We start from the raw sequence: 18803 nt of genomic DNA on the forward strand, positions 1-18803 counted from the left end.
TGTATATACAGGAATGGCGTAGCTCCGCACTCACACAGGAAGTACGCTATAATCTGTATATACAGGAATGGTGTAGCTCCGCACTCACGCAGGAAGCGCACTATAGTCTGTATATACAGGAAAGGCGTAGCTCCGCAAGCACGCAAGAAGCGCACTATAGTCTATATATACAGGAATGGCGTAGCTCCGCACTCACGCAGAAAGCATGCTATAGTCTGTATATAAAGGAATGGCGTAGCTCCGCACTCACGCAGGAAGCACGCTATAGTCTGTATATACAGGAATGGCGTAGCTCCGCACTCACACAGGAAGCGCGCTATAGTCTGTATATACAGGAATGGTGTAGCTCCGCACTCACGCAGAAAGCGCGCTATAGCCTGTATATACAGGAATGGTGTATCTCCGCACACACACAAAAAGCACGCTATAGTCTGTATATACAGGAATGGCGTAGCTCCGCACTCATGCAGAAATCGCGCTATAGCCTGTATATACAGGAATGGCGTAGCTCCGCACTCACGCAGAAAGCATGCTATAGCCTGTATATACAGGAATGGCGTAGCGCCGCACTCATGCAGAAATCGCGCTATAGCCTGTATATACAGAAATGGTGTAGCTCCGCACTCATGCAGAAAGCGCGCTGTAGTCTGTGTATGCAGTATGGCAGAAAATGAGAGATATACTGGGTACACACTTATTATCTGTCCAATCTGGCTGGTTGGAATGAAAGTCTAGTGATGTACCATTTGCTGCTACATACAGAAAAACAGACAAATATGGTGCTCAGACAAATTGGTTAAATCCATTTGATTGAATGACTATTTTTGTCTGTTTTCTGACATTTGTGAGGACATGGTAGATTGTGATTTGCTCCCATACATTACCAGAGATTCATTCCAACCAGCAGATTGGACAGATAATCTTAACGTGCATTTCCAGCTTTAAGAGCGGATTGGTTGGTACTTTGGGGCAGATTTGGCTAATCTTAGAGAGAGGTAAAGTGGAGAGAGATAAGTGATAGGTATCCAGCTGATATGTTGGCACGGTGGGCTGACATATTGGATCTTAGGTACACGCCAGAATGATGTATGAAGGATGGAGAGATATATCGCTTAGTCAGTGATTTACATAGAACTAGGTTGCTAGCTTCATCGCCCGGTTGTCCGTGCAGCAGGGCCAATCGGGCGACATTGCTAGCAACCGTGGGTACCCACATATTGCTCATACACACTGCTCCAGTGTGTATCCATCTATAAAGTACCAGCCAATCAGCTCCTAACTGTCATTTTACAAACTCAGCCTATAGCATGGCAGTTCGGAGCTGATTGGTTGGTGCTTTCTCTCCACTTTATATCTCTCCAAGGTTTGATACATCTCCCCTTACATGTCAAGTCTGTTCAGCCCATTCAGGCTCCTCCATTACCTTGCCTTGCTTAGTAGAGTTTAATTTGACCGCAGACACTTTGCCCATGTGGTCGCCGACAAAGACGCGCAATGCGGCAGTGTCCCAGCAGAAGGCGGTCACCTTCCGACCCTTGTGCTCAGAAGAGACGTAGATCCGCTCTGGCTTCCCGCGGCGCTCCTGGTTTAATTCCCAGACCACCACGATTCCATGGCTGCAAAGAAGTCATCTTGTTAGCAAACAGTGGGACAGTCTGAAAAGTGGGACTCTGTGACGGGATGCATTCATCTGGGTAAGATGGGCTTGGGAAACGGTGGAGGGTAGATCAGACGTCTCAGAGAAAGGATCTCTACAGCTGTAGCGGATAAATACCAGCATGTGCCGTCCAATCCTCTGCAGACCTCCTGGGCAGAATACCAAGGACACCTTCTGCAGTGGCCACTATCAATGGGTAAGGCACTATCAAGAACGCCTGCCATGTAAATGGAATTTCCCATTCTGCAATCTGTCCATAGGCAGGGGCACCAAGAGGGGGTGGGGAATACTAAGCCTGGACCTGGACTTCTCTAGGGGCAGAAGTACAGAGCAGACCCGCCTGATAGCGCAGTCATGCTCTCTCCAATATGTAGTGGGCGGCATGCCCCTTCCACAAGAGCCCCTGATGGGGAGTAGCCATACTCCCATCTGCACCTACAGCCCCACTAACACCGGGGACCGCCAGTGCCCGTGATGAACCTGCCATCAGAAATTGTAGGGCCCGCGACAAATAAAAGACAGCCCCCCACCCCAAAAGAAAAAGAGTCTGCCGCAGCGCGGCACCCCTATGTGATGTCATACATTGTGATATTACATATAGGTGGAGCATTGCGGACCTACAGGAACGGTTCGGAGAGCTGATGCACAGGGAAGGCCCGCTGTTGTTTCACATCATGGTTCACTTTACAGGTATTGGTGGTAGGAGCCAGGAATGGGCCCCCCTCTCTTTAAGGGCCCGGAATACCAGTCCCCCCTGATGGCTGCCCTGGCCCTGTACATAGGAAATAGAACTCTCCCTAACCATTTCGATAGTTCCAGTAGGATATCTCCGTAGTGCTCCACAGGCTATGCAGAAAACCTCAATCCTTTAGTGATGAGCCCAAATAAGTGTGAAACAGTCTTTGACTATGGAAGTTTCTGACTTTGCGATCTGTCACATCTTAAATGCCCAGTGTACAAAGCAAAATTCTGATTCCTAATGTCTGCCATGCAAATAGCATTTCCCAAAAACCCCTTCTGAATAAGTAATGCCTTTTTACATTATCCATAGGGAGCATTTATACCTTGTTGCTACAGCCACAAAATCGTCATCGTGGGGGCAGCAGGCGACTCTGGAGATTGCACCTTCCTGGGGACACAACAGGAGACACAATATAAAGTCAGAGACACAACTAGTAACAGAGTAAACGTCATTGCGGGATGAATATAAAACATTATAATGACCGATATACAGAAAGCCGGTGAATACCCCGCTCCTAGCACTCTCAGTTTACCTTGTGGGTGAGAAAGAGCCTGTGTTTCCAGCAATCTCGCTGTATGAGGTTCAGGCCTCCTCCCGAGCTCCCCAGAGCCAGCCATCTGCGGGACACCCCAAGGCATGTACACTGCAATCACAGACAATGGTAATACTTCTCTCTGTGTGCAATTCACAATATACAGTTGATAAGATGGTTTGAAAACTGATCTTTTACCTCCCTTATGGCTGAAATCCAGCACTTATAAATACAGGTTTTTTTTAACAAGTGGGCTTTCAGCAACAGAAAGGGATGATTGCGCCCTGGTCACAAACTGGGCAATTGTTGGTCAATTTGCCTTCACATATGGCCAGTTCAAGCTGACACAGACGTATTAAAAACAGCATTCATACCTACTGTATTTCTCCCATAAGGTGTAGAACAATGAATAGCAATTATTTGTAAATGGAGGGATTTATTGCGATTTGAGGTACATGAAGATAAAACAGCATACTGCTCCATCAGGCACCAACAACACAGGTGTGATATGGAGATTATTGGTTTCTTGTGTCTGAGCTCCTTGACACGAGCAAGAATGGGGCGTGGAAGGTACAGAATGTGGCAGATTCTGCTATAAAGAGCTTGTTACCAAAACCTCTAGGATGCGTGTATAATCTCTGTATTAAATCTCTGCTCCATATACAGTAGCTTGCACTTCATGAGGCAATAGCAGCGCTTATAAAAGGGATTATGGATCCCTATGGTACATGGGGAGAACACACCAGTGACTTGCAGTGACAGGCAGGGGATGTAAAGAAAACAGCAGAGTATCAATACTCCCATTATCCCGGAGGATTCTCTGTATGGATTGTTTAGTGATGACATCAATTATCCCAATATCTCCGTGGCCAGCGGCAGGAGTAGAACAAACCTTCAGTCTGCTGGAATCCAAGCGCAGCAGCGACAGCAACGGGTCACATGTGTCAAACTCTGCTAGGACATGGCTAGCGGATTCTGCCACCACGGCAGTCATAGAGGCAGCGGGCGGGTCTCTGTCATTCATTTACATCCCCTAATGAGAGACGGAAGGGGGGGGTGAGAGAGAGGAACGGGGTGGGAGCAGGAGTGAGAGAGGGAGAGACAGACAGGGGAAGTGAGAGAGAGAGAGAGGGGGAGAGAGAGAGATAGATACAGAGGGGGAGTGAGTGAGCGAAGAGGGGGGGAGTGGGAGTGAGTAAGCGAAAGGGGTTTGAGAGAGAGGAACGGGGAGGGAGCAGGAGTGAGAGAGGGAGAGACAGACAGGGGGAGAGAGAGAGAGAGAGAGAGAGAGAGGGGGGGGGAGATACAGAGGGGGAGTAGTGAGCGAAGAGGGGGGGAGGGGGAGTGAGTAAGCGAAAGGGGGATGAGAGAAAGGGGGAGAGAGCGGGAGTGAGAGAGGGAGAAACAGACAGGGGGAGTAAGAGAGAGAGAGAGAGAGAGAGAGAGAGAGAGAGGGGGGGGTGAGCGAGAGAGAGAGAGAAAGACAGAGGGGTAGTGAGTCAGCGAAAGGGGCGTGAGAGAGGGAGAGAGAGCGAGAGAGAGAGAGGAAGAGACAGAGGGGGAGTGAGAGGGCGAAAGGTGGGGAGAGAGAAGGAGTGAGAGAGAGAAGGGTAGTGGGTAAGCGAAAGGGGGGGTGAGTGGAGGGGGAGAGAGCGGGAGTGAGAGAGAGAAAGAGAGAGAGAGAGAGAGAGAGAGAGAGAGAGACACACACAAACAGGGAGAGATAGAGAGACAGTGGGGGAAGAGAGAGAGAGAGAGAGAGAGAGACCAAAGTGATGAGAGAAAGAGAGAGAGACAGTAGGGGAGTAGACAGAAAGAGAGCGAGAGAGACAGTGGAAGGAAAAAAAATAAGACAGCGGCAGAGAGAGACAAAGGGAGGGGGAGAAACAGGGAGATAGAGAGCGAGAGGGGCAGACATAGGTAGGTAGAAAGACGGAGGGAGTGTGAGAGAAAGATGGGGGAAAGAGACACGCAGGGAGTGGGGGAGATAGACCAAGGGGCGGACAGGAGAGAGAAAAATGCAGAGGAATTGAGAGGCAGGGGAAGAGAGAGAGAGAAAGTCAGGGAGAGAGAGAGAGAAGTTTACGATACATTATTCTATAAATATTTATATTCCTTACATAATATAAATATTTCACCTTCATAAATGGGGAGACACCACTAAACTGCGTGTGGGGCTTTGCAGACATATTTTTGGTGAGGTGCGGTCAGGTGGGAAGTGCAGGTGAAATACCCACAAATCCTGACAATATCCTAAAGATGCTGAAGGTGAAACGCACAAAGTAACTGCAGCACAAGGTCTGGCTACACAAAGTCCCCCATCCGAGACCCCCCCTTAGTGTACCATGCAGAATTCCCACATATTATACGTTTGTTATTCACCATTTAAACGTATGTTGTACAATTATCAAACATTTGATATACAGATGGGTTCATGGGCACTTGTCCGGGGCTGCATTTCGGGGTGATGCTGTCCCATGCATTGTGAGTGACTATATGAGCGCCGTGAATACTATGGGGTCTACTTACTAAGCCTTGGAGAGAGATAAAGTGTCAGCCAATCAGCTACTCACTGTCATTTTTCAAACATAGCCTGTAACATAATCATTAGGAGCTGATTGGTTGGTACTTTATCACGCTCCAAGACTTAGTCCATCTTCCCCATAGAGGCAGAACACTTACTAGGACCCTGCCGATGCTGGCTAGCCAGAGATCTGCACTGAGCTCTTCTACTATTTGGGAGGGGGACATTACAGTTACCTTGTGCCCAATATCCATCTTAAATCACAGAAGTTCCTTTGTTGGACTGAAGATCCTGAGAGTCACAAGACGCACAGATGGATGTCCCCTCTATGATCTCCATACATAATAACAGGTTACTACATGGCTGCTCCTCGGCTCCGTACCCATTACATCCCTGGCGTCCTGGTGTATTCTGCACAGATGGTCCCTCACAGCTGGCACCAGACCCTTCCCGGCTCTGCTGTCTCCATATTTCCCTTCTCCGGAGATCTATTGCCAGCGCATGGAAGGTCTGACAGCATCAGAGAGACTTACGTTACCAGCCGCTTCCTGTCCTCTCTGCCCATTATTGATCGGATAACGGAGACGCGTCCTGTGAAGGTCATTAGCCCCAGCGACAGGCTGCCTCAGCTGATCTCTATCTGCACTGTATACATATTATGTTCCCTACCGCAGGATGAGCCCATAGACTGTAAGTGACAGATTGCACGGAGTATATATAAGTATTCAGTGACAGCAAGTAATGACAGTAACTGCTTTACAATCCCGGCCTTTGCCAGCCGACGCTGACAAGTGAGGAACAAAGTGTTACAGCGATACAGATACTGATTCATTGTGCACCCATGTAGGATCCCAGTAAGTAACGGCCGGCATATGGTAGCACAGATTGCACCCATGTAGGATACCAGTAACGGCCGGCATATGGTAGCACAGATTGCACCCATGTAGGATCCTAGTAACACACGGCATATGGTAGCACAGACTGCACCCATGTAGGATCCTAGTAAGTAACGGCCGGCATATGGTAGCACAGACTGCACCCATGTAGGATATCAGTAAGTAACGGCCGGAATATGGTAGCACAGACTGCACCCATGTAGGATGCCAGTAAGTAACGGTCGGCATATGGTGGCACAGACTGCTCTCCATGGGGCCTCTTACGGATACCGATGTGTTGTCTGGGACGGGCACTGTAAAAGGCAGCGATTGATAACAAATTAATAATTTGTATATAGGAAAGCCATGCCATAGTGTATTATAGATTTGTTCTCATATCTGTGCACAGTTGTTAGTACTGCTAACTCACTACTTTGGGGTCACGAGGTTCATTATAACCAGGTCTGTGGGTGTGGAGTTTGTATGTTCTACATAGCTTTACTGCTGTTTTCTCTCATTCCCCCTCCACAGGCTTCCGACTAAATAAAGCTTAGTGTGTATGTGTGGTAGGTGCTGTACAACGCTGCATAATATGTGTGCACTATATAAATGACACAAAGCCCATACACGTCTGGCCGCTGACAGAACGCCGGACTCACCCCAGGAAGCTCTCAAGCCTATTACAGGCACATGTGAAGTTATTCAGTCCTCTCTTCACAGCAAGTGCCAGACACTCTCCAAGCAGCGCTCCTGCCACTGGCTGGGGATGGGATTCTGTCACGCCGGTCATGTGACTCCCTTTTCGCAGCCTGAATGTGACCACACAGAGAAAGGGGAAGTGTGCCAAACACGTAACGTTACACCATGCCAACAGCAGGCGTGTCACCCCGTGCTAACAGCAGGCGTGTCACCCCGTGCTAACAGGAGGCGTGTCACCCCGTGCTAACAGGAGGCGTGTTACATTGTGCTAACAGGAGGCGTGTTACATTGTGCTAACAGCAGGCGTGTCACCCTGTGCTAACAGCAGGCGCGTCACCCAGTGCTAACATCAGGCGTGTCACACCGTACTAACATCAGGCGTGTCACCCCGTACTAACCTCAGGTGTGTCACCCCGTACTAACCTCAGGCGTGTCACCCCGTACTAACCTCAGGCGTGTCACCCCGTACTAACCTCAGGCGTGTCACCCCGTACTAACATCAGGCGTGTCACCCCGTACTAACATCAGGCGTGTCACCCCGTACTAACATCAGGCGTGTCACCCCGTACTAACATCAGGCGTGTCACCCCGTGCTAACATCAGGCGTGTCACCCCGTGCTAACATCAGGCGTGTCACCTAGTGCTAACATCAGGCGTGTCACCCCGTGCTAACAGCAGGCGTGTCACCTAGTGCTAACAGCAGGCGTGTCACCCCGTACTAACAGCAGGCGTGTCACATAGTGCTAACATCAGGCGTGTCACCCCGTACTAACAGGAGGCGTGTCACCTAGTGCTAACATCAGGCCTGTCACCCCGTACTAACAGGAGGCGTGTCACCCCGTACTAACAGGAGGCGTGTCACCTAGTGCTAACAGCAGGCGTGTCACCTAGTGCTAACAGCAGGCGTGTCACCCCGTGCTAACAGGAGGCGTGTTACATTGTGCTAACAGGAGGCGTGTTACATTGTGCTAACAGGAGGCGTGTTGCATTGTGCTAACAGCAGGCGTGTCACCCCGTGCTAACAGCAGGCGCGTCACCCAGTGCTAACGGGAGGAGTGTCACCCCGTGCTAACATCAGGCGTGTCACCCCGTACTAACATCAGGCGTGTCACCCCGTACTAACATCAGGCGTGTCACCCCGTATTAACATCAGGCGTGTCACCCGATGTTACCATCAGGCGTGTCACCTAGTGCTAACATCAGGCGTGTCACCCCGTACTAACAGGAGGCGTGTCACCCCGTACTAACATCAGGCGTGTCACCCCGTACTAACATCAGGCGTGTCACCCCATACTAACAGCAGGCGTGTCACCTAGTGCTAACATCAGGCGTATCACCCCGTACTAACAGGAGGCATGTCAACCCGTACTAAAAGGAGGCGTGTTACATTGTGCTAACAGGAGGCGTGTTACATTGTGCTAACAGGAGGCGTGTTACATTGTGCTAACAGGAGGCGTGTTACATTGTGCTAACAGCAGGCGTGTCACCCCGTGCCAACAGCAGGCGCGTCACCCCGTGCCAACAGCAGGCGCGTCACCCCGTGCCAACAGCAGGCGCGTCACCCCGTGCCAACAGCAGGCGCGTCACCCCGCGCTAACATCAGGCGTGTCACCCCGTACTAACATCAGGTGTGTCACCTAGTGCTAACATCAGGCGTGTCACCCCATACTAACAGCAGGCGTGTCACCTAGTGCTAACATCAGGCGTGTCACCCCGTACTAACAGGAGGTGTGTCACCCCGTACTAACATCAGGCGTGTCACCCCGTACTGACATCAGGCGTGTCACCCCGTGCTGACATCAGGCGTGTCACCCCGTACTGACATCAGGCGTGTCACCCCGTACTGACATCAGGCGTGTCACCCCGTACTGACATCAGGCGTGTCACCTAGTGCTAACATCAGTCGTGTCACCCCGTACTAACAGCAGGCGTGTCACCTAGTGCTAACATCAGGCGTGTCACCCCGTACTAACAGGAGGCGTGTCACCCCGTACTAACAGGAGGCATGCCACCCCGCACTAACAGGAGGCGTGTCACCCCGTGCTAACAGCAGGCGTGTTACACGGGTGTAGTATGTTATGCCGGCGGTCGGGCTCCCTGCGGCCAGCATACCGGCGCCGGAATCCCGACCGCCGGCATACCGACAGCTGGGGGAGCGCGAATGAGCCCCTTGCGGGCTCGCGGCGCTCGCCACGCTGCAGGCACAGTGGCGTGCTATGCTATCTATTCTCCCTACAGGGGCGTCGTGGTCCACCAAGAGGGAGAAAAGCTGTCGGTATGCCGGCGGTCGAGAGCCTGGCCGCCGCCAGACTGAAGACCACCCTGTTACACTGTGCTAACAGCAGGCGTGTCACCTCATACTAACAGGAGGCGTGTCACCTCATACTAACAGGAGGCGTGTCACCTCATACTAACAGGAGGCGTGTCACCTCATACTAACAGGAGGCGTGTCACCTCATACTAACAGGAGGCGTAGAGAATACTACATGAAGCCTAGGTACACAGGCACTAATGTTACAGTACAGCCTGGAGTACACTACATGCAGAGCCCAGTACTCACTGTCAGACCCCTCCTACAGGAACTACAAGTCACAGCACAGCCCAGTGCTCACTGTCAGATCCCTCCAGCAGCAACTACAAGTCACAGCACAGCCCAGTACTCACCGTCAGACCCCTCCAGCAGGAACTACAAGTCACAGCACAGCCCAGTACTCACTGCCAGATCCCTCCAGCAGCAACTACAAGTCACAGCACAGCCCAGTACTCACCGTCAGACCCCTCCAGCAGGAACTACAAGTCGCAGCACAGCCCAGTACTCACTGTCAGATCCCTCCAGCAGGAACTACAAGTCACAGCACAGCCCAGTACTCACTGCCAGATCCCTCCAGCAGGAACTACAAATCACAGCACAGCCCAGTGCTCACTGTCAGACCCCTTCAGCAGGAACTACAAGTCGCAGCACACCCCAGTACTCACTGTCAGATCCCTCCAGCAGGAACTACAAGTCAAAGCACAGCCCAGTACTCACTGCCAGATCCCTCCAGCAGGAACTACAAATCACAGCACAGCCCAGTACTCACTGTCAGACCCCTTCAGCAGGAACTACAAGTCACAGCACAGCCCAGTACTCACTGCCAGATCCCTCCAGCAGCAACTACAAGTCACAGCACAGCCCAGTACTCACCGTCAGACCCCTCCAGCAGGAACTACAAGTCGCAGCACAGCCCAGTACTCACTGTCAGATCCCTCCAGCAGCAACTACAAGTCACAGCACAGCCCAGTACTCACCGTCAGACCCCTCCAGCAGGAACTACAAGTCGCAGCACAGCCCAGTACTCACTGCCAGATCCCTCCAGCAGCAACTACAAGTCACAGCACAGCCCAGTACTCACCGTCAGACCCCTCCAGCAGGAACTACAAGTCGCAGCACAGCCCAGTACTCACTGTCAGATCCCTCCAGCAGGAACTACAAGTCACAGCACAGCCCAGTACTCACTGCCAGATCCCTCCAGCAGGAACTACAAATCACAGCACAGCCCAGTGCTCACTGTCAGACCCCTTCAGCAGGAACTACAAGTCGCAGCACACCCCAGTACTCACTGTCAGATCCCTCCAGCAGGAACTACAAGTCAAAGCACAGCCCAGTACTCACTGCCAGATCCCTCCAGCAGGAACTACAAATCACAGCACAGCCCAGTACTCACTGTCAGACCCCTTCAGCAGGAACTACAAGTCGCAGCACACCCCAGTACTCACTGTCAGACCCCTCCAGCAGGAACTAGAAGTCGCAGCACAGCACTCACTGTCAGATCCCTCCAGCAGGAACTACAAGTCACAGCACAGCCCAGTACTCACTGTCAGACCCCTCCAGCAGGTACTACAAGTCGCAGCACAGCCCATTACTCACTGTCAGATCCCTCCAGCAGGAACTACAAGTCGCAGCACAGCACAGTAAGCACTGTCAGATCCCTCCAGCAGGAACTACAAGTCGCAGCACAGCCCAGTACTCACTGTCAGGCCCCTCCAGCAGGAACTACAAGTCGCAGCACAGCCCATTACTCACTGTCAGACCCCTCCAGCAGGAACTACAAGTCACAGCACAGCCCAGTACTCACTGCCAGATCCCTCCAGCAGGAACTACAAGTCACAGCACAGCCCAGTACTCACTGTCAGACCCCTCCAGCAGGAACTACAAGTCACAGCACAGCCCAGTACTCACTGTCAGACCCCTCCAGCAGGAACTACAAGTCACAGCACAGCCCAGTACTCACTGTCAGACCCCTCCAGCAGGAACTACAAGTCACAGCACAGCCCAGTACTCACTGTCAGACCCCTCCAGCAGGAACTACAAGTCACAGCACAGCCCAGTACTCACTGTCAGACCCCTCCAGCAGGAACTACAAGTCACAGCACAGCCCAGAACTCACTGTCAGACCCCTCCAGCAGGAACTACAAGTCGCAGCACAGCCCATTACTCACTGTCAGACCCCTCCAGCAGGAACTACAAGTCGCAGCACAGCCCATTACTCACTGTCAGACCCCTCCAGCAGGTACTACAAGTCGCAGCACAGCCCAGTACTCACTGTCAGACCCCTCCAGCAGGAACTACAAGTCGCAGCACAGCCCATTACTCACTGTCAGACCCCTCCAGCAGGAACTACAAGTCGCAGCACAGCCCATTACTCACTGTCAGACCCCTCCAGCAGGTACTACAAGTCGCAGCACAGCCCATTACTCACTGTCAGACCCCTCCAGCAGGAACTACAAGTCAAAGCACAGCCCAGTACTCACTGCCAGATCCCTCCAGCAGGAACTACAAATCACAGCACAGCCCAGTACTCACTGTCAGACCCCTTCAGCAGGAACTATAAGTCGCAGCACACCCAGTACTCACTGTCAGACCCCTCCAGCAGGAACTACAAGTCGCAGCACAGCACTCACTGTCAGATCCCTCCAGCAGGAACTACAAGTCGCAGCACAGCCCAGTACTCACTGTCAGGCCCCTCCAGCAGGAACTACAAGTCGCAGCACAGCCCATTACTCACTGTCAGACCCCTCCAGCAGGAACTACAAGTCACAGCACAGCCCAGTACTCACTGCCAGATCCCTCCAGCAGGAACTACAAGTCACAGCACAGCCCAGTACTCACTGTCAGACCCCTCCAGCAGGAACTACAAGTCACAGCACAGCCCAGTACTCACTGTCAGACCCCTCCAGCAGGAACTACAAGTCACAGCACAGCCCAGTACTCACTGTCAGACCCCTCCAGCAGGAACTACAAGTCACAGCACAGCCCAGTACTCACTGTCAGACCCCTCCAGCAGGAACTACAAGTCACAGCACAGCCCAGAACTCACTGTCAGACCCCTCCAGCAGGAACTACAAGTCGCAGCACAGCCCATTACTCACTGTCAGATCCCTCCAGCAGGAACTACAAGTCGCAGCACAGCACATTACTCACTGTCAGACCCCTCCAGCAGGAACTACAAGTCGCAGCACAGCCCATTACTCACTGTCAGACCCCTCCAGCAGGTACTACAAGTCGCAGCACAGCCCAGTACTCACTGTCAGACCCCTCCAGCAGGTACTACAAGTCGCAGCACAGCCCATTACTCACTGTCAGACCCCTCCAGCAGGAACTACAAGTCGCAGCACAGCACTGTACTCACTCTGAGACTCTTCCTGGAAGTTGTGTTACTCTGTGACAATCACATCACATGTATCAGCAGTGAGTGAGAGGGGCGGGAATGAGAGACACTTTCTCACTGGCTCTCAGGAAATCAGCTTTGTGTAAGCGGCTGTGTGATTGGCTGAGTGCTCTGAGGGGGAGTCACAGTGCTGAGTGGTCTCACTGGTGTGTCACATGCTTCTTATTACAGGGGTCTCATTATATAATGTGCCTCATCTGCAGTCTCTGTGTGAGACATCCATAATGGGGGCTGCAGTCTATTTGAGACTCACAGTGGGGGCTGCAGTCTGTATGAGACATTCATAATGGAGCTGCAGTCTGTGTGAGACAACCATAATGGGGGCTGCAGTCTCTGTGAGACTCACAGTGGGGGCTGCAGTCTGTGTGAGACATTCATAATGGGTGCTGCAGTCTGTGTGAGACACCCATAATGGGAGCTGCAGTCTGTGTGAGACATCCATAATGGGGGATGCAGTCTGTGTGAGACACCCATAATGGGAGCTGCAGTCTGTGTGAGACATTCATAATGGGGGCTGCAGTCTATGTGAGACTCACAGTGGGGGCTGCAGTCTGTGTGAGACATTCATAATGGGGGCTGCAATCTATGTGAGACTCACAGTGGGGGCTGCAGTCTGTGTGAGACATTCATAATGGGGGCTGCAGTCTGCGTGAGACACCCATAATGGGAGCTGCAGTCTGTGTGAGACTCACAGTGGGGGCTGCAGTCTGTGTGAGACATTCATAATGGGGGCTGCAGTCTGTGTGAGACATCCATAATGGGGGCTGCAGTCTGTGTGAGACACCCATAATGGGAGCTTCAGTCTGTGTGAGACATTCATAATGGGGGCTGCAGTCTGTGTGAGACATCTATAATGGGGGCTGCAGTCTGTGTGAGACACCCATAATGGGAGCTGCAGTCTGTGTGAGACACCCATAATGAGGGGCTGCAGTCTGTGTGAGACACCCATAATGGGGGGCTGCAGTGTGTGTGTGAGACACCCATAATGGGGGCTGCAGTCTGTGTGAGACACCCATAATGGGGGCTGCAGTCTCTGAGTGACACCCATAATGGGGAGCTGCAGTCTGTGTGAGACACCCATAATGGGGAGCTGCAGTCTGTGTGAGACACCCATAATGGGGGCTGCAGTCTATGTGAGACACAGTGGGGGCTGCAGTCTGTGTGAGACATCCATAATGGGAGCTGCAGTCTGTGTGAGACACCCATAATGGGGGGCTGCAGTCTGTGTGAGACATCCATAATGGGAGCTGCAGTCTGTGTGAGACACCCATAATGGGAGCTGCAGTGTGTGTGTGAGACGCCCATAATGGGAGCTGCAGTCTGTGTGAGACACCCATAATGGGAGCTGCAGTCTCTGTGAGACATCCATAATGGGGGATGCAGTCTGTGTGAGACACCCATAATGGGAGCTGCAGTCTGTGTGAGACACCCATAATGGGAGCTGCAGTCTGTGTGAGACATTCATAATGGGGGCTGCAGTCTATGTGAGACTCACAGTGGGGGCTGCAGTCTGTGTGAGACATTCATAATGGGGGCTGCAATATATGTGAGACTCACAGTGGGGGCTGCAGTCTGTGTGAGACATTCATAATGGGGGCTGCAGTCTGTGTGAGACATCCATAATGGGGGCTGCAGTCTGTGTGAGACACCCATAATGGGAGCTGCAGTCTGTGTGAGACATTCATAATGGGAGCTGCAGTCTGTGTGAGACATTCATAATGGGGGCTGCAGTCTGTGTGAGACACCCATAATGGGAGCTGCAGTCTGTGTGAGACATTCATAATGGGAGCTGCAGTCTGTGTGAGACACCCATAATGGGAGCTGCAGTCTGTGTGAGACATTCATAATGGGGGCTGCAGTCTATGTGAGACTCACAGTGGGGGCTGCAGTCTGTGTGAGACATTCATAATGGGGGCTGCAGTCTATGTGAGACTCACAGTGGGGGCTGCAGTCTGTGTGAGACATTCATAATGGGGGCTGCAGTCTGTGTGAGACATCCATAATGGGGGCTGCAGTCTGTGTGAGACACCCATAATGGGAGCTGCAGTCTGTGTGAGACATTCATAATGGGAGCTGCAGTCTGTGTGAGACATCTATAATGGGGGCTGCAGTCTGTGTGAGACACCCATAATGGGAGCTGCAGTCTGTGTGAGACACCCATAATGGGGGGCTGCAGTCTGTGTGAGACAACCATAATGGAAGCTGCAGTCTGTGTGAGACACCCATAATGGGAGCTGCAGTCTGTGTGAGACATCCATAATGGGAGCTGCAGTCTGTGTGAGACACCCATAATGGGGAGCTGCAGTCTGTGTGAGACACCCATAGTGGGGGGCTGAGGTCAGGCTGTACATCGGGAAGTCTGCCCCCTGGTCACAGACAGTCACCCTCTCACACACACGGTTACACTATACTTTTATACAAGGAAACATTTAGAAACAAAACTTTGTCTCTGGAGAGCGTGTTGTATTGGCAGCCAGACACCCCCTCCACCCACCCCTCTACCTCACCTAGCCCCTGTGCCTCCCCCTCCCCCCCCCCCCCCTCACCTAGCCCCTGTGCCCCCCCCCCCTTCCCCCCACACCTAGCCCCTGTGCCTGGAGAGGGATGTATCAAACCGGTATCCGTTCAGATGGTCGACCATGTTATGGTCGACAGTCATTAGGTCGACCATTATTGGTCGACACATGAAAATGGTCGACACATGAAAGGTCAACACATGAAAAGGTCGACATGAGTTTTTTTACTTTTCTTCTTTTGGGGAACTTTTCAATACTTAATGATCCACGTGGACTATGATTGGAACGGTAATCTGTGCCGAGCGAAGCGAAGGCACCATGCGAGGGGACGCGGTGCACTAATTGGGGTTCCCGGTCACTTAACGCAAAAAAACGACACCAAAAAAAGTTAAAAAACTCATGTCGACCTTTTCATGTGTTGACCATTTTCATGTGTCGACCATGTGCCCATGTTGACCATGCAAATGTCGACCAATAGTGGTCGACCTAATGACTGTCGACCATTCATACCGGAACCTATCAAACCTACAGTGGACCAGTGTTCCCCGCAGTAACCTATCCGCTTCCAGCAATCGTTTTATAGCATGTACTATTAATTTTTTGCTATGGGCAACTTCTCCACTTCTCCACCTTAGAAGGTTTGATACATGTCCCCCATAATACACAGGGCCTCTCCCCTCTCTGTCAGTCTGTTATTACTCAGTCTCATTTACTATTATATAGCTCAGTGGCTCTTACACTACTGCTCCGGCGCGCTCTGCTGCTCCGTAATGTCCAGGTAATATGTATGCATGTGTGTGTTAGGGGGGGTGGGGGGGTGCTTAGGGGCTCAAGGGTGTTTGTCAGCAATAGTAGTGGGGAACCCCCCACAAGTTTGTTGCCCTAGGCCTCCACCAGCCTCAATCCGGCCTTGTCCCCTGCGCTCTCCCCCTCTCCCCTCACTCATGTCTCCACCTGTCTTTCTGTATTCCGTCCATGTCTTAAGATGGGTACACAGTGCCGATATATCGAGGGTCCGTCGGCCAGTGTGTATGGGAGATACGTCTGTGAACGCTGTCGTTCACAGACATATCGCGTCGGCCCTGCAGCACAGCCGACGGCCAATATATCTACCGATATATTGACGCATCGCTGTGTGTGTACGGGCGACCAGCCGACCGCCCATACACAAGCTGCGGCGGCCGGCGGTGATTGACAGCTGAACTGGGCGGGTGTGTACACACGCCCGCCCAGTTCATAACGTCAGTCCCCGACGGATCGGGCAGAGTGTATGCGCAGCACACTGCCCGATCCGTCCATAGATATATCTGCCGATCAATTGATCTGCAGATATATCTATCAGTGTGTACCCACCTTAAGGCTGAGCTGATCATCTTCCAACCCGCCCGGGTTCCCTCTCCTCCGTCAATCTCACTATCCATTGACAGCCTGACATGATACGCCTGGTTGAGAGGTGGAGCCAGAAGCGCACAGCTGCAGCGTCTATCGGCGTCTGCGAGTGTATGATTATTTGGCTACAACCTCCGCTGTCATCGACTGTACACACGGTAATACAGATTGGTGCGTCTTTAGACGCCACCACCGGTCACAGCATGGAAACTTGCTCCGTCGCATAGCACTCTGACTGAACGGACCATCCATGCCTGCATTACTAGCCACCTCCCAGTCACCGCCCAGAACCACCCATCACTTGCCCCAAAAGTTCGGACACCGCGTTTCTCGATTGCAACAGCGCCTTTGGGGGTCATTCCGATCCGTTCGCACGCAGCGGTTCTTCGCTGCGGTGCGAACAGGTCAGAAATGGGGCTGCGTGGCGCCTGCATTGCGCACTCATGTCGTTGCCCTGCGACGGCAGTCGCCGGGCATCGATGCCAGGACCGAAGAAAGCAATCGCAGGCCCGATCGCAAGAAGATTGACAGCGGGAAGGAGGATCGGGGCATCTACTCAACGTTTCCTGGGCATGGTAAGGCGAATGCAGGCGTTTGGAGGGCGGATGTCTAACGTCACAGCCGGGACCTTCATCGCTGGATCCGTTGCACTGGGTAACTGCAGCCCTGGTCTTGTTTTGCAGGAAACTTTATAAGCATAGCAGGGCTGCACAAGCGATCGCAGCCCTGCTATGCTAAAATACACTCCCCCATAGGCGGAGTCAAGTTGATTGCACGAGCAGCCAAAAGTTGCTACGTGCGATCAACTCGGAATAACCCCCTTTGGGCGTACACTTGGTGCACAATCATTTTTAGGAATTTTCACGCGCGCGTCGTTGCAAACAAATATAGGGGGTCATTCCGAGTTGATCGCACGGTAGCAGTTCTTTGCAGCCGTGCGATCAGATAGTCGCCGCCTATGGGGGAGTGTATTTTAGCATAGCAAGTGTGCGATGGCATGTGCAGGGGAGCTGTGCAAAAAGTTTCTGTGCAGTTTCTGAGTAGTGCTGAACTTACTCAGCCACTGCGATCACTTCAGCCTATCCGGGCCCGGAATTGACGTCAGACACCCGCCCTGGACACGCCTGCGTTTTCCACGGCACTCCCAGAAAACGGTCAGTTGCCACCCACAAATCACCTTATGATCGCAACTACGTGCGATCGAGTCAGAATGACCCCCATAGTGTGACCAAGCAGCCGTACATTGCTTTACATGGGTCAGTAACGTTACAGGGCTCAGTAACAGAATGCGTAACTTCAGTAACAAAAAGACTTTAACTCTTTGAACGCCACGGTTGAACGGTTTATTTAAATTAAGAAAAAATCATGAAAAGCTGCCTACTAGGTTTTAGGCTCCTTCGGGTGATTGCTTTATAAGGGTGTAGTACTCCGGCTGGACAAACCATGTTGCAAATTTAAGTAGCGCAAACATCATTTTACTTTTAGCAAGCATGGACAATACCGGCTGTTCCTGCATGTAGCGCACAAATACCACGCAGCGTTATCTTTACACCTCCCCCTGTAACATTTCCTCCCACAATTCCTCACCTTAAAGGTAATAACTGCAGTTACCATTATTCACCGGCACAAGCTGCTCCGTCGCTCCGATGTGGCCCTTGTATAAAATATTACCTGTGGTCTCTGCAGGTCTAAGACACGATCTCAGGGCTAAATCCAGGCGGGGAATTCCAGGTTCTCCTTCCCGAGATTATTCCCAGCGTCACTGTGTGTATTTAGCCTGGTGTGAGCCACTTTCACTTTTATTTTATATTAAAGAGACATCACCCGTCTGCTACGCACATTAGATGTGAAGGGTGTTTTTATATGGAATTATTAGTATCCAGCTTTGATTACTGGTTTGTGCATACCCCCTAAAGCCTTTACTGTAAACTATTATACAACTGTCTAGCCTCCGTTTCTGCTTTTCAGTCTTGTTGCTATATAAACAGGCAGTGTACTATACTTGTGGGGACTCGCTGACTGGATAGATGACACATACATGGCTGAAAAGCACAGTCGGAAGGCAACTATATCAAATAAATATATTTAGCAAAAGTTGTAGACGGAAGCCGCCTGTAACAAGATTTGTGTAACCTTCCAGAAAGGAAAAGTGGAAGTGTTA

General features: G+C 51.7%; 1 protein-coding gene across 6 annotated transcripts in view; it reads right to left on the bottom strand.

Annotated features, from left to right (window-relative positions):
* The window catches only part of HPS5 (HPS5 biogenesis of lysosomal organelles complex 2 subunit 2), a 65467-nt gene extending 47052 nt beyond the window's left edge, over positions 1-18415 (bottom strand). Inside the window, exons 1-5 of one of the 6 annotated variants that reach the window (XM_063946341.1) lie at positions 18314-18415; positions 3824-3964; positions 2932-3042; positions 2722-2786; positions 1424-1616 (exon numbers count right to left, since the gene is read on the bottom strand). In XM_063946341.1, coding sequence (XP_063802411.1) covers positions 1424-1616; positions 2722-2786; positions 2932-3042; positions 3824-3955 — 501 coding nt within the window. In that variant the 5' untranslated portion in view covers positions 3956-3964; positions 18314-18415. The other 5 variants (XM_063946343.1, XM_063946340.1, XM_063946344.1 and 2 more) reach the window with 5 other exon arrangements.
* Positions 18416-18803: the final 388 nt, after the last annotated feature.

The sequence above is a fragment of the Pseudophryne corroboree genome, chromosome 11, assembly GCF_028390025.1.
Source record: "Pseudophryne corroboree isolate aPseCor3 chromosome 11, aPseCor3.hap2, whole genome shotgun sequence".
In the NCBI taxonomy this organism is placed as follows: Eukaryota; Metazoa; Chordata; class Amphibia; order Anura; family Myobatrachidae; genus Pseudophryne; species Pseudophryne corroboree.